At 36.6% G+C, this 14,885-nt stretch overlaps 2 protein-coding genes across 16 annotated transcripts in view; one reads left to right on the plus strand and one right to left on the minus strand.

The window, feature by feature from the left end:
• The window catches only part of CDIN1 (CDAN1 interacting nuclease 1), a 1,267,257-nt gene extending 1,262,311 nt beyond the window's left edge, over nucleotides 1-4,946 (minus strand). For 4 of the 6 annotated variants that reach the window (XM_074394127.1, XM_074394128.1, XM_074394126.1 and 1 more), the window contains exon 1: nucleotides 4,118-4,309. The gene's annotated coding sequence lies outside the window, so the exon portion shown is untranslated. Of the gene's footprint in view, nucleotides 1-4,015; nucleotides 4,310-4,885 lie in introns of those variants that run through there. The other 2 variants (XM_074394131.1, XM_074394129.1) reach the window with 2 other exon arrangements.
• DPH6 (diphthamine biosynthesis 6) overlaps nucleotides 4,371-14,885 on the plus strand; it is a 520,575-nt gene continuing 510,060 nt past the window's right edge. For 7 of the 10 annotated variants that reach the window (XR_012516413.1, XR_012516414.1, XR_012516415.1 and 4 more), the window contains exons 1-4: nucleotides 4,371-4,479; nucleotides 7,911-8,005; nucleotides 11,903-12,096; nucleotides 14,841-14,882. Coding sequence is in view for 7 of the 10 variants with exons in the window: in XM_074394120.1 (XP_074250221.1) it covers nucleotides 4,457-4,479; nucleotides 7,911-8,005; nucleotides 11,903-12,096; nucleotides 14,841-14,882 (354 nt within the window). In the remaining 3 variants the exon portion in view is untranslated. Of the gene's footprint in view, nucleotides 4,480-4,522; nucleotides 5,095-7,910; nucleotides 8,006-11,902; nucleotides 12,097-14,840; nucleotides 14,883-14,885 lie in introns of those variants that run through there. The other 3 variants (XM_074394118.1, XM_074394119.1, XM_003935745.4) reach the window with 3 other exon arrangements.

Below are 14,885 nucleotides of genomic sequence, written 5' to 3' on the forward strand. Positions count from 1 at the left end.
AGAGGAAATACAATATACCCACAACCATCTGATCTTTGACAAACATGACAAAAACAAGCAATGGGGAAAGGATTCCCTGTTTAATAAATGGTGCTGGGAAAACTGGCTAGCCATGTGCAGAAAGCAGAAACAGGACCCCTTCCTGACACCTTACACCAAAATTAACTCCAGATGGATTAAAGACTTAAACATCAGACCTAACACCATAAAAACCCTAGAAGAAAATCTAGGCAAAACCATTGAGGACATAGGCGTAGGCAAGGACTTCATGACCAAAACGCCAAAAGCAATGGCAACAAAAGCCAAAATAGACAAATGGGACCTAATCAAACTCCACAGCTTCTGCATGGCAAAAGAAACAATCAGTAGAGTGAATCGGCAACCAACAGAATGGGAAAAAATTTTTGCAGTCTACCCATCTGACAAGGGGCTCATATCCAGAATCTACAATGAACTAAAACAGATCTACAAGAAAAAAACAAACAAGCTCATTCAAAAATGGGTGAAGGATATGAACAGATACTTTACAAAAGAAGACATACAGGAGGCCAACAAACATATGAAAAAATGCTCATCATCACTAGTCATTAGAGAAATGCAAATCAAAACCACATTGAGATACCATCTCACACCAGTAAGAATGGCGATCATTAAAAAATCGGGAAACAACAGATGCTGGAGAGGATGTGGAGAAATAGGAACACTTTTACACTGTTGGTGGGAATGTAAATTAATTCAACCATTGTGGAAGACAGTGTGGCGATTCCTCAAGGACCTAAAAATAGAAATCCCATTTGACTCAGCAATCCCATTACTGGGTATATATCCAAAGGATTATAAATCATTCTACTATAAGGACACATGCACACGAATGTTCATAGCAGCACTGTTTACAATAGCAAAGACCTGGAACCAACCCAAATGCCCAACGATGATAGACTGGATAGGGAAAATGTGGTACATATACACCAAGGAATATTACGCAGCCATCAAAAACAATGTGTTCACGACCTTTGTAGGGACATGGATGAACCTGGAAACCATCATTCTCAGCAAACTGACACAAGAGCAGAAAATCAAACATCGCATATTCTCATTCATAGGTGGGTGTTGAACAATGAGAACACATGGACACAGGGAGGGGAGCACTACACACTGGGGTCCGTTGGGGGGAAACAGGGGAGGGACGGGGGAGTGGGGAGGTAGGAAGAGATAGCATGGGGAGAAATGACAGAAACAGGCAAGGGGACGGAAGGCAGAAAAACACACTGCCATGTGTGTACCTATGCAACAATCTTGCATGTTCTTCACATGTACCCCAAAACCTAAAATGCAATTAATAATAATAGTAATAATAATAAAAATACACATTGACTCAAAAAAAAAAAAAAGAAAACACACATTGCAGTGTTATATTAGGCAACCAGGAAAAAAATCATTAATTGAAAGAATTCTGGTAGAAAGTTTTAAAAGGAGGGAATAGGTACTGAGAGAAATTTTGTTCAAGGAGTAAAAACAACCTGGAGGAGAGATACTTAACACAAGGTGCTAGGAAGAATCCAGAGTGGGAAAGCACCATCATCAAGCTAAAGACTGGGTGACCTTGGAGGATGGCCTCAACATATTTCCTAATATACAGTTTAATGCCAGGATATACACACTGTAATTAACCTGTTTGTTGAGGATGTCTTAAAATCAAGCTAACAGAGTGCAGAGAGAAACAAAAATGTAATTTTAAAGATGTAGTTTTAGGAAGGTAACCTTAGAATCTCCTCTCTTAATCCCTCTTGGGAAGTGGCAAGGAAAAGATGTCCCTTGGTGGAAAAGATATCCATTGGCATTTTTGGGAGTCCCTATTTTATCAAAATCACTCATCATGTTAATTACTGCTACTTCACACAATCTCCTGAAAAATGATGTCAAAGAGCCAGAGTAACCTGCCTGGTTTTGCAGTTCCTCATTTTGGTTTTCCATGACCCTGGATAATCTGGCCTCATCCTATTTATCCAACTTATTTTTCCTTCTTTCCAATAAACCCTCCTAACTAGTCAAACTAGTCTATCCACTGGTGTCCAGCACACTATGCTCATTATTGTTGTGCTGTCTTGTTCGGAAGGTCCACCTATTCCTGTTCAATTCCACTCATCTTTCAACTCCCATCCTCATTCCAGCTATTACCTTGTGGGTTTGACTCATAGGGCTCTTGCCATATGTATTACATAACTTGTTACTTTCAAAATATGTTCTCTTGTATTACTATTATAGGATTAAAAAATTATTTTAGACAGATAGGAAAAGGGGTCCTTATAAAGTTTTTGTCTCAAAGCGGCTCCAGAAATGTTTGTTGTCTAGCAGGAAAGCCCAGGCTCTAAGAGCCCAGGTAGCAACCTTTGACATGCAAATGCTGGCCATTAGAAACTGGGTCCACACGAGCATGGTGATTCCCACTGCTGTCCTCCCGTCCTAACTCCCATGTATCCCCACAAGTGTAGAAGGCTCCCTGCTTTGCATATTAAAAGGCTAGGGTAGGAGGGCCAGTTTTTTCTCAAGCTATATGAATGACAGTGCCTGGTCAAACTAATCCCCTGAGCCCTATGCGAATCAGACACCGTCTCCTCCAGCCTCCTCATCTATCTGGCTGGTATCCCTGGCACTTGTGGTTTCCTTTCTAGGCTCTGAAGACCCCCTCCCTCTGTGTCTGTACACGGGAGCTTCTTCCTTCTTTCTTCTCCCTTCTTTCTTGCTTATTAACTCTCCACTCCTTAAAACCATTCCATGTCTGTCTGTGTCATTTTATCCCATTTAGCGTGAGACAAGAGCTCTGGTGTTCCTTCACTCATCAGAGCCTTATCATTATAAGTGTGTTTTCCATGTATTTATCTCCTCCAAATAGACTGCAAACTTCTTAAATACTTGACTCATTTGGCAAATATTCATAATTGCAAAATCTTAAAGCTGTATGATTCTAGATGCTGAAACTGATATGCAGACTGTCACTGCTCTAGTCACCCATACTGAGTACTGGAGTTGGGAACATCAAAATAACACTGAACGCTTACAATGTACCTGGCATAATTCTAAGTTTTCTATATATATTAACTTACTTAATCCATGTCTTTGGCATCGTCCTTCATGACTTTCTGTTTTATCACATATCTAAGCTGATTCTATTGGCTCTATCTTCAAAATAGAGCTAGAATCCTCTTACTTACCCCCAAATTCACCATCCTGATTCTAGGCTCCGTCATCTCTCTACTGGAACACTGTAACAGCTTCCTAATAGGTGTATTCTCAACACTGCAATCCTTTTAAAATTTTAAGTCACACCTCTTCAAAACTCTGCAATAACCTACAAGACCCTATATGATGTCTCCCCTCCATCACCTTAACCTCCTCTCGCACTACTCTGCTGTGCTCAATCTCTTCCACAAACACACCACGCACCTAGAGCCTTCTATTTTTTTTTTCGCCTCTTGTCTGGAGCACATCCTAACCATATATACGGTTAACTCTTTTTATTTAAGTTGGCTCAACTCTCACCTCATCCATAAGGCCTACATAGACCCTATTTAACTCTGCAGTTTGCCTCTCTACCTGACTGTCCCATACCCCTGCTCCTTTCTAATAGCACTTCTCACTCTTTAACATTTACTTTTAAGCTATATATTGTCTGTTCTCCCCATCCCCATTTAAGCTCTATGCCGGGAATGGATTTTGTTTTATTTACAGTTGTATCCACAGAGTCTAAAACAGTGCCTGGTGCTCAATACACACTTGGCAAATAAACTTAGAGGCTGGATTCTCTTTCTGCAAGGCCACTGCTCTTTGGTGAAGAGCCTGGCCTGGCCTTGTCAGACATAGAAGCTTGAACAAGAGCCAAAACCGTAGGGGGCCGAGAGGGGTGGAGCCAGCCCCAGATTTAAAAATTACCACAGTCTCCGGGGAGCTCAGCTTCACCTCTGGACACACAGGTTTGGAGGGCAGGGCAGATATACGTTAAAAAGCATATGTGTACCGTTGTTTCTAGGGAAGACGGGGGAGGGAGGCCAAACTTCTGTGCCTGGACGTCCACAAGTGTGTCAACTCGCAGCATTTGGGACGCTAAACCTCCTCTTACCAAACAAATCCAGCGCCACCGGGCTTGGGCTCTGCTACGCGGACCTTGCCCTTCCTCCGCAGCTTCAGTGCCCTCACTTAGGTGGTTAGGCCGTGCCTAAACATCACTGTTGCCTGGGCCGAAATGTCCCTGCCACAGGGTCAAGGTGCCAACGTGCCGCACCCTCCGCGCTGAGGTGTCCCGCGGGCAGCTGTGGGGCCTGCACCGCCGATTCGCTGACAGGCGGCCGAGCGGACACCCGGGAGAGGCCCCGCGGCGCGTCACGCAAGCGGCGGCGAAGACCTCCCGCCTCCCGCCCTCGCCCGCTGCACGCACGCACGCACGCGCACTGCGCCCAGCATGAGGGTCGCGGCTCTGATCAGGTAACGCGACCCCTCAGCCGCCTTGCTCCTCTTTGACCAGCCTCTCGTCCCTTCCAGCCGCCGCTATGGCCAAAAAAGAGGGTGTCTCTGCCCGAGCCGTGCACTGGGGGTTCTGCGGCTCCTCGGAGCCACCAGAAGAGGCGGAGCCTTCGGGCTTTTGCCGGCCCGCTGGTGGCTCGGTCCCGGGCTGACACGCCTCCTCGTCCGTTGGTGGCTCTGAGGTCTTACAGCCCTCAAACTTGGATTCCCATTGGATTTAACTGGGGAATTAAAAAAAAAAAAAAAAAAACCCTGACGCCTGGGCCCCACCGCCAGAGAGATTGGTTTAATGACTTCTGCGCCGACCGGCGTCTGATTTTTTTTTTTTTTTAAAGCTCTCATGAGCGGTGAAGTTCGGAGCCATTACCTTATTCTGCCAACTCAGTGAATAACTCTCACCCTTTGCCTGTCGCTTTTTTCGTCCTCTTCTGAAGGAAGAGGGTCAGCTGGGTCGTTCGTAGCCCAGCTTCCTCCCTAGTCGTATGTGGTTCCGCCCTTCCCAAGAAGTCCACCCCTCTCTCACCTTCTACCCCACGTGTATGGCTCGTCAGGACAGATGTGGATTGCTTATGGCATGTATGTGTTTCTGTTTTTGAGCACTCGAGTACAGAGATTTCTTTCTTCGTGGTAGAGACGAAGTTATACTAGTCTTAGGCTAGATCCGTTGCTGTTGCTTCGGACTCTGGTCATTGCTTTAGAGTGACCTTACCCTAGCATACTTCGTATTCCGAAAGGAGTTTGATGTCTATAGTTACCAAATCATTTTTAAGTATCTAAATAAGCCCTATGACTGACAAACCAAAAACAAGCCTGCTTAAATACTTCCATACTCAATCTATTAACTGAGGCAGAAAGGAACACACTAGCAACATTAAAAAGTTAGTTTGGACTACTTAAATATTTGTTTCATGAGATTTTGTCCTGTAGAGTGTTTGAGATACAGTACAACGATGTGTTTGCTTTTGTAAGCCCATTGAAAATTTCATAAACGTTTTCGTTAAGTCCCCTAGGTAATTGATACTGGCTGTTAAGTATTGACCTATTAAGGACTTGATACGACATTTCAAACCCTATTGTAGTGTCTGGAATATTCTGGTTCCCTTTCCTTCAATGTCATTTTTAGCAGACTAGACCATAATGTCACAATAATTACTGTTTTTCAGTAAATGTCTTCTTAAAATGAATGATTAAGCTTTAACCACTGTGTCTTAAGAATTAAAAGTACCCCAGGAAGTGACTAATTCAAATTTACATGATTTACCAAAAGTTTATTGATTAAAGTAATCCACAATAACGAAATACTTAGCAGTATTGGAGCAGATTGGTATAGTCAGTTATGCTAAATAACCTTTAATGTGCCTATGTTACTCTATAATAAAAATAGTAATTTACTAAAAAAAGCAATGTTGGAAAATTCTTGCTAAAGTGTAAGAGCTGTATTAGGAGATATGCTGTAAGTATGCATACATAAGCATTTATCTATATGCTTATGATATAGATGCCTATGTATTCTACATATATGCATTACATACGATTATATAATACCTTTATTATCAGATGAACACTGAATTTATTTGTGATTTGTATGTGTGTGCAACAGTGGGAGATGAGATGTGTGTGTGGGTGTTTTAGGGGATATGTGAAACTGGGGTTCTTTATAAGAACATTATTTTTCTAATAAATACATGAGTCTTTGAATTTCATAGTTGAATGATACTTTGAGGATTATCGAGGCAGGCCATTCACTAATTTTGCAATGAAGTCTGTAAACCCAAGCACATTGACTAACTTAGCTTAGTATCCCAGAGATGGAAACTAAAACAGATCTGGAAGACCTCTCACCTAACATACATTTGTACTTCATGGAATTCTAAGAGGACAGTAAGGTACTCAGCATTTCCCAAGCTTGTCTGATATTCAAAACCTTTTGTTAGAGTAATTGGTTAATATTTTGTTGGACACCAGTGTTCCGTAGAACCCACTTTGGTAAATACTACTTAAAACCGTATTTGAAATGTTGGCATATTTCAAAATGAATTGTAAGGCTCAGTTCTGATTCTGGATGCACACCCTTTTGTCTTTAATATCTAAAACAATTAGTCGTATCTTTCTGTCGTAGGGAAACAGAGCAGTAAGGTTTGATGGGGAAGGGTGTGGAACACATACTTAGCGGGGTACCAAACCTGAAGAGAGGAAGAATGGACTTTTGAAAACTTCACTTTGCCCCTTGCACTCTCCTTCCCCTCAAGAAGTTTTGGAATGAGTGTTGTTATTGATGGGACAGTGGAAGAAGCAGGAAATTTGAGAACTAAGACAAAAGGCAAGAGGGCCAGCTTCTGGGGTCATCAGTTTCTTGGGCTATGAAGAGGTCTAAACGTTGCCTGGGGATACATTTTCAGATCTTAAGCAAATACTGGAAAGAAGGGAAACATGAGGAAAAAGAAATATAAAAGGGAGAGAGACAATGATAATGATAGTGGGAAGCAGTAGAATATTAAACCAAAATAGCATATAGGTTGCCATTCAGTCATATAGATGAACTACTACTTGTCTTGACTAAGTGATATGCCTCTGCCTTAGGTAGATTTAAAACTAGAATGTAGAAGTTCCTTTCAATGCGTTATTAGATTTCTAGCTCAAGTGCTGTTCTGCTGCCATTATATATAATGTGTATGTGTATAATATATTTATGTATATGATGGGTGAAGTACTGATAGTGCTGATGTTTAACATCATCAGTGTAAGTCAGCAGTTTGTTTTTTATCTCTACAAAATTTGTACCCAGCAAGTGTGTCAAACTTTGTCATTAGATTGATACTCATACAAATTAAGTCTTTAATTTGTTCCTTTAATTGCTAATGGTCACCAGTTAGATTTCTTGTGGTGGAGCAGAATTAATTTTTTTTTTTTTTTACTTTCTCATACAGAATTTTTTTTGTTGTTTTTTACTTTTTCAATAATTTCTATGAAATTAGTATGTATATATTCCTTAAGTAGAATATATATTATATATATTCCTTAAGTGGAATATATATATATTTCATATATAATTATATAATAAGTGTTTAGCTGGGGCATAAATTGAAATCATTTTCTATTTGCAAAGCAGTTCATATATTGAGTAAAGCTGCTATCACAAACCAAAAAGTTACCAATATTTTGTTTAGAATATTCTTTTATAAAGGCATATAGTTTCTTACACTCCCATGAATAGCAGCCCTAGACATTCAGATTCATCTGCTCAGTTTGTTTATGATTTAGAAATTATTTTTTTTACATTCTGATATTTTCTGAAAAGTTGAGTAAATAATATCTGTTTAGATATCTACTGATTTTATTTTGAATATTTGTCAATAGCATGATATTTGTCTCTCTGTTGATCTGTTTTTTAGCGGTGGGAAGGACAGCTGCTATAATATGATGCAGTGCATTGCTGCTGGGCATCAGATTGTTGCTTTAGCAAATCTAAGACCAGCTGAAAACCAAGGTAAGTACATGACTTTAATGGGAAGTTGCCTAAACGAACGAAACTCCAACTTCATACTTATATTGTACAGGTATACAGTACAAAAATGAAAAGAAAAAAAATATGTATTCAACACCCATTAGATGCTAGGTTCCACCTAGAACTTAGTATTAAGTGTTTTTACTTAATTCTTTTTTAATTCTCATAGCCAGCTTCTGTAGAGATGCATTACTAATCTTAATAGAGATCCTGAAGCTTAGAGTCTGTCTGAGGTAAACTAGCACAAAATTGTAGAGCTAAGACGAATTTTCTTACTTCGAAGTGCATTGCCATTTTACCCCACCACATTTCCAAGTGCTGTAGGCAGTATAGAAGTAGATAAGTTATAGTCTCATGCCTCAAGGGGCTTGAGAAGGAAGGCACATATTGATAAATGATATATACATTTTATTATTAAAACGATACAGTTTACCTATTTAGATGTAAGCCAGAAATGTGAGACTTGAGAGAAGCATAAAGCAATATATTTCCACTTTTCATTTGTGTGGTAACAAGGGCATCCACACATAATTCACAGAGCTCATATTGGCTACTTTTTTCATTTTTTTCCCCAATTGAAAAATCCCCAATTATAACTTTTGAGGAAAAGAAATATATTCACTAATTTGCTTTTTAATGCTCTTGTGTTATACCTATGAAACTACAGATATTAACTGCTAAAATGTAAGGGAGGAAAGGTGAGCACTTGTGTGACTTTCGTATTACTGTTTCTCACAGGACTCTTTTAGTAAAATCATTTTATCTCCTTTACTTCTTTCCAGGCTCCATGGTTTTGCACTGCTGTTATTTTAAGATTAATTAAATGAGTAGTATATGTGACAACATCAGTCGTAGTTCCTGTCATGAAGTAGGCATTCTGTAAACTTAGCTGAATTGGAATCTAGCACTAAATACTTGTTTTATATCTCTAAGTAGATTGATTATAAGCTTCTTGAGAGGAGAGATCATATCTTCTCTCTTCCTGTTATTGCTCCTCATCATTTGGGACAGCTCTATGCCTCTGGTAGGAGTTTATGGAAAGTTGATTGGTAGACAGCTGTATAATGAACTAATTTGAATTAGCCTTGAAATCATGAGCAGTTATTTTAGTCAGATATTTGAATTTTCTTTTCTTCTGTGATTAAGACCTGCTTAGTGCTGAAAATCATGTAGAAAGCTAGAGATTAGGAATCTTTTATAGGAATAAATGGAAATGTCCCACAGAGAGTCAGAGGTAAATGCACATTCTTGGATTATGTGTTGCAATTGATAAGTAACAGATGTTTTTTTTAGAAGTGAAGATTTTTGAAAAAGTTCCAACTTTAAGAAAGAGAAAATTCTTTGAAGATGAGTAGGAGCTGCATTCCAATTTCTGTATTATAAAAGAAGGAGCAGAATCTCCTTTTAGGTTTACCAAAGGAAAGAAGCTTTCTTACCCCTTGTGACCAGGGAGGCAAATGGGACTTTTAAGCTATCTTGCGAAGTTAAAAAGCAGATATTTATATATAGTATATAATACGTACATGCTATATTATAATTTCCATTGCTGGAGTTTCTATCTTCAGCTTTCACATGAATTATTTTACTTACCTTGTATAGAACCATTAGTATATAATCTTTCTTGTGTTCATGGTTCATCAGCAGGATGGTAAAATGACAAAGTATATCTTTAAATTATACCTCTCAGTAGAATAGAGACATTTATTTGGAATATTGTTAGAAAAAATTTAATAGTAAATGGAATTAGAATATTCTGAAGTAAAAAGCCTGGAAAAAGGCAGTTGAAACAACAGTAATTGTAAAAGAAAACAGATGGCTGTGGGTTGGTAGATGGAGATGGTTTAGCTAATCTTGATGAAAATCAGCAGGAAGTTGGGGATTATTGAACAATTCACTGAATGACTTCTTTTCCCCTTAAGAGTGTTGTAAATGGAACCTTAGTGAAGAATGACTGGTAGAGATGACTCCAGTGTCCAGGAAAGTTATGGGTTTTCAGTGGGTAGTCTGAAAAGGAATTTATTCCCATCAGTGGGGATAATGTGAGCTTGTTGTAAAATTCACAAAACTATCTCTATTTGTAGTAGGAACTTTTGTGGCATGTTAATTGAGTTGCTTCAGGCAACAGGGGAGCCTTTTGGTTTTATTTGATCTCACACTATTGTTGCTATGTAGCGTCCATTAATCAAAGTTACAATGTGGTTAGGAGTAAATGGAGCCTTAAGGAAAATTATCTTCTAGGTTTTTGAAGCCTGTGAAATGTTTTACTTGCTATACTAACATCAGAGTGTTTCTTGCCAAGGAGCCCAAATTTCTTTGAATAAATTGATTCAATTGTAACAATATCCTTTAAAACGAATATATTTAAAGATCCAGTCTATTTTGAGATGAGAGAGGGCCTAAATGTTTTTAGGTAACTTTGGCTGTGTTCTCTACTTCCTACTGGGATCAGGAGTAGACACATTTATAGTAACAATGTGAGTAATATTGTGAAGGAAGCTAATCTAATGTGTGAGTTCAGAAACCTGTGAGCCAAAATGGGGTAGCACATTTTGATAATTTTGATTTTTGAAGGAGCACTTAGACTATCATTTTTCATTCATTTTGATAGGATATTTTCACATTTAATGGAAAGCATGAACCTGTTTGGGTTATATTCATACATACACACATAGGTATATGTCAAAATAATTACTTTGTAACTTTTCTTTCTTTTATTTTTAATAGCATTTCGTGAACATTTTCTATATCATTAAATATTACTCTACAATAACATTTCTCATACGTCTTTAGAACACAAATACCCTCATTAAACGTAAGTGTTCTGTGGATAGATACATTTGAGAGCTAGTTCATATTCTCTGCTCTTGTTGGAGTACCTGAACAAGTATTAGTCTAGGAAGAATTATGCCACAGATATCCTTTTAACACTTTTTATCTCCATGTTTTATAAACTTATTTGACCTTAAATCATTTTATCATCCCATACCTATTATATCTTAGAGGATTTATATTCCACAGAACATACTTTAGAAAATGTTTTTCATGGGTGCATAGTACTTTATTATATGAATATACTATAATTTCTAGTCTATTTTAAATGTGATCAATATCTTTGTAAATAATAATGGTATTTATTTATGTTTCTTTTTCTAGAAAGTAAAGTTATGAGATTAAAAGGTCTATTCCAGTATAGTTCTAAGTTCATTTCTATCACCAAAAGTTCTGATGTGACTCATCTGTTTTGAATATTTTATCCATAGTGATATTTGTGAATCTTGTGTCAACAACTGAGTATATTGTTGATTAGCTTAATACATCATGTTCCTATGCACATTTGTAACTGCTCTAATGCTCTAACAATATTGAATTTATATATATTTATATGTTTTTTATAAGGTACTGAATATCTGAATATAAAATATATCTGAGTTTTTTCTTACCAATATTTATTACTTATTAACTAAGTAGATATTTAATTAAGAAAGGGTTTTCTACAAGTCTAGATGACCTCATGAATAACCTCGAATGATTTGTAAAAACATGTATATAATAAAAATCTTTAACTGAATAAATTAATCAAAATTTATTGGATACATTTCTCTTTAAATGTTTGCCACATATGGTGTAACAAATTTATGCATTAGTATATTTGTATTTGTAGTTAGTGGTAGAGATGATTACGGCTGATATGAACTAGATTCAAGTACAGACAAATGTGCAATTCTTATGTTTTTATTTCACTGCATAAATGCAGAGAAATATAGTAAGCTTTTAAGTTCTGTGTCGACTACTCTTCAAACAGTAAAACTTGGGTGGGCTTTCAAATCCGCTTTGTTTTTCACTCTCGTTTGGTAACTCTTTCCATTTTAATTGTTGCAGTGGGATCTGATGAACTGGATAGCTACATGTATCAAACAGTGGGTCACCATGCCATTGACTTGTATGCAGAAGCAATGGCTCTTCCCCTCTATCGCCGAACCATAAGAGGAAGGAGCCTGGATACAAGACAAGTGTACACCAAATGTGAAGGTGATGAGGTTGAAGATCTCTATGAGCTTTTGAAACTTGTTAAGGTATGCAGAGTAAACAATTAAATATATTGAATTTAGTGTATACTTTAGCAAATTACATTTGCTGAATTACTTAGTAATAAATAATTTATGATTGTGAGTAGCCCAACTATTTTTTAAAAGGTTATTTTGTCCTTTTTGGTTAGAAAAAAACTCTAAATGGTAGTGTGCTTTTATATTAAATGATATTTAAAAATAAGACTTTTTGTATACTTTGACATACAGGATTATCAAATGATATTAAATTAAGTTTTCTTTTCCTAAGGAAAGAAAAGACTAGCACTTATGGCCATTTAATCACTTTATTGACAAATATTTTTTGAATGCCTACTATATGCCTGGCATATAGTGCTAGACACTGGGGATAGAGCAGTGGACACGTAAGTTAAAGGCCTGTTCTAATGGAGCTCACTTTGTAGTGGAGGAGGATAGACAAAAAACAAACAAATAACATGCTTGATAGTGAAGAGTACTATGAGGAAAAATGAAGCAGAATCAGATAGCACATGATGGCAGGGTGTAGCCGTGGAGGTGGTGCTGCATATGGTGGTCAAGCAAGACATTTCTGATAAGGTAACAAGTAGATGTAGAGAAAATGAGAGACTGAACCTTGCCTAAATCTGGTGGAAGAGGTATGAATTTAATGCATAAGTCACATTGTGTAAGAGTTTGGTAGCCATTTTTCACTCAATAATTTCTGGGAGGGAATGTGTGGGGTTCACATATCTAATAGTTACTATACTCAGTAAATGGTAATTAATAAGGATGATTTTATATTAAGCAATTATCTTTTCATTCTTATTGATAGCAACTATTTAATACACTTCAGTATTCTTCTAAGTATGAATTTTTATTCAGTCAGCTACCGTTGATTCATATAAGGTATGTTTGATGAAATAGGGGATTCAAAGCAGTATTTCTTGGATGTCTTACTATTTTTCACCAGGGAAAGGAAAGAAGATTTCTGTCCCTTCTTCTGCAAAGGGATATTGCATTTCACTTGCTCACTCTTCAGAGAAGTTCAGTTTTTTTCGGAAGTTACCTCATGAATCTGTGTCATGAAAATTTTCTAGTCTCAAGTAGCTACTTAAATGACATACTTGAGTTTCATACAAATCAAAAGCTAATTAAGGATTTTTATTTGAAAAATATAAGCACTGAAATTCTTTTAAAATTCGTTTGACCAAAATATTTATTTTGTATGTTAGAACATTTTTATTTTTATTTTAAAGAGACACTGATAGGAAAAACCCTTAGAGTTGTTCCAAAATTTTTCTTCTTGGTTATGGATAGCATAAGAAGTAGATACTTTTGAAAGGAAATCACAATGATCTGCTTTCTTTCCTCTGGGAAGATACATGTTAATAAACATTTTGATTATCAAACAAGGTAGAAGGGTTAAAAGAATTCCACTTTTAGTGGTCGTGTCTTCATAAGGGTGCAGTTATGATCTTGACAGTATTCACTTTGAAATGTGAAATAGTGCAAATCCTGCATTTTCAAAATTTCTTTTTCAAGGTACAAAGAATTTGGACATTGTTTTTAATATAAACCAATATTATAAAATGATGAGATTCACACTAAAGTAATTGGGTTGCTTAAAAATCACAAACTTGATCACTTTGGAGAAGCTCCCTGATAACAGTTCTCCAAGAAAGGGAGAGATAATAAATTACTATTAATAATAAATCTAATTAAAAATGGGAAGCTTAGCAATAATTAAGAAATTTTCCTTTCCATCCACACTGTCTTTGGAGAAATGGATGCTTTACCATTATTATCTTTATGGTAACCATCAGTTATGACATAAATTAATGCTAATGTTAAATTCCTGACAACTTCTGCTTTGGAAGTTTGTACGTGATAATTACAGTTGTAAGATATGTTATCAAGTTGTCTGGGACTGAATAGTTCCTTCTTTTCCTGTGTAAAAATATTAATTTTACTATAGGATATTTTAAGGACATAAATATCAGAAATATATTGCTTTTATGGAATGGATTGTATAAGTAGGCTTTTATAGTTAAATTCATTTATGAAACACTGGTGCAAAGATTCCAATAGAGGTCTTACATATTCTAATGAATAACTGAGTAATTATGAAAAAATGAATCTAGAAAAGCTATAATTTTTCAAGTTAGTCTTGTTCTAAGAGAAAGAACTGCATTTTAAAATTGAAAGCATTTAGATTTATTTTTATTTTAAACATTTATTTATAACACGTTGCAGCTTTGCAACTTTGACATATAAGTCTTGTTTTTGTAACATTTTTCCCCACAAATATGAAGACTAATTTTGAATAGATGTTCCTTTTTGCAAAGAGTTTAATTTACTAATTGCTAAAAAAAAAGTAGGAAGGACTTGGAAGAACTTGTAGAGTTACAGGTTTCTTAACTATTTTGTAGAAATCATGACACCTTATAGAAATGTAATAAGCCTTTGTCTAATAAATTAGCAGGTGACTGTGACAGCTAGAGGTATGTGTTTCCAGCTGTTTGCAAAATATTTTTCATGTGGCTAATCTTTTCTTTAGAATTTCTTTACTGTTGAAGTATAACTTCAGTTCTTATCTAGTTTAATTAGCTTAATAGATAATTGTATTATTTCCTGAAAGTATAGTTATTTGCAATTCTGTTTGTTTTCTATTTAAGTCATGTGAACAGTGTAATAGTTACAGAAAGATACATATTAGTGCTGTATCTCTATAGGAAGTATATCTAGGTATTATATTCTTTCTGTTCTACCAGGTTGGAGCTACTTTCCTGGATGTGATGTCTTCCGTTTTCTTGGTT

Source organism: Saimiri boliviensis, chromosome 2 (genome assembly GCF_048565385.1).
Source record: "Saimiri boliviensis isolate mSaiBol1 chromosome 2, mSaiBol1.pri, whole genome shotgun sequence".
In the NCBI taxonomy this organism is placed as follows: domain Eukaryota; kingdom Metazoa; phylum Chordata; class Mammalia; order Primates; family Cebidae; genus Saimiri; species Saimiri boliviensis.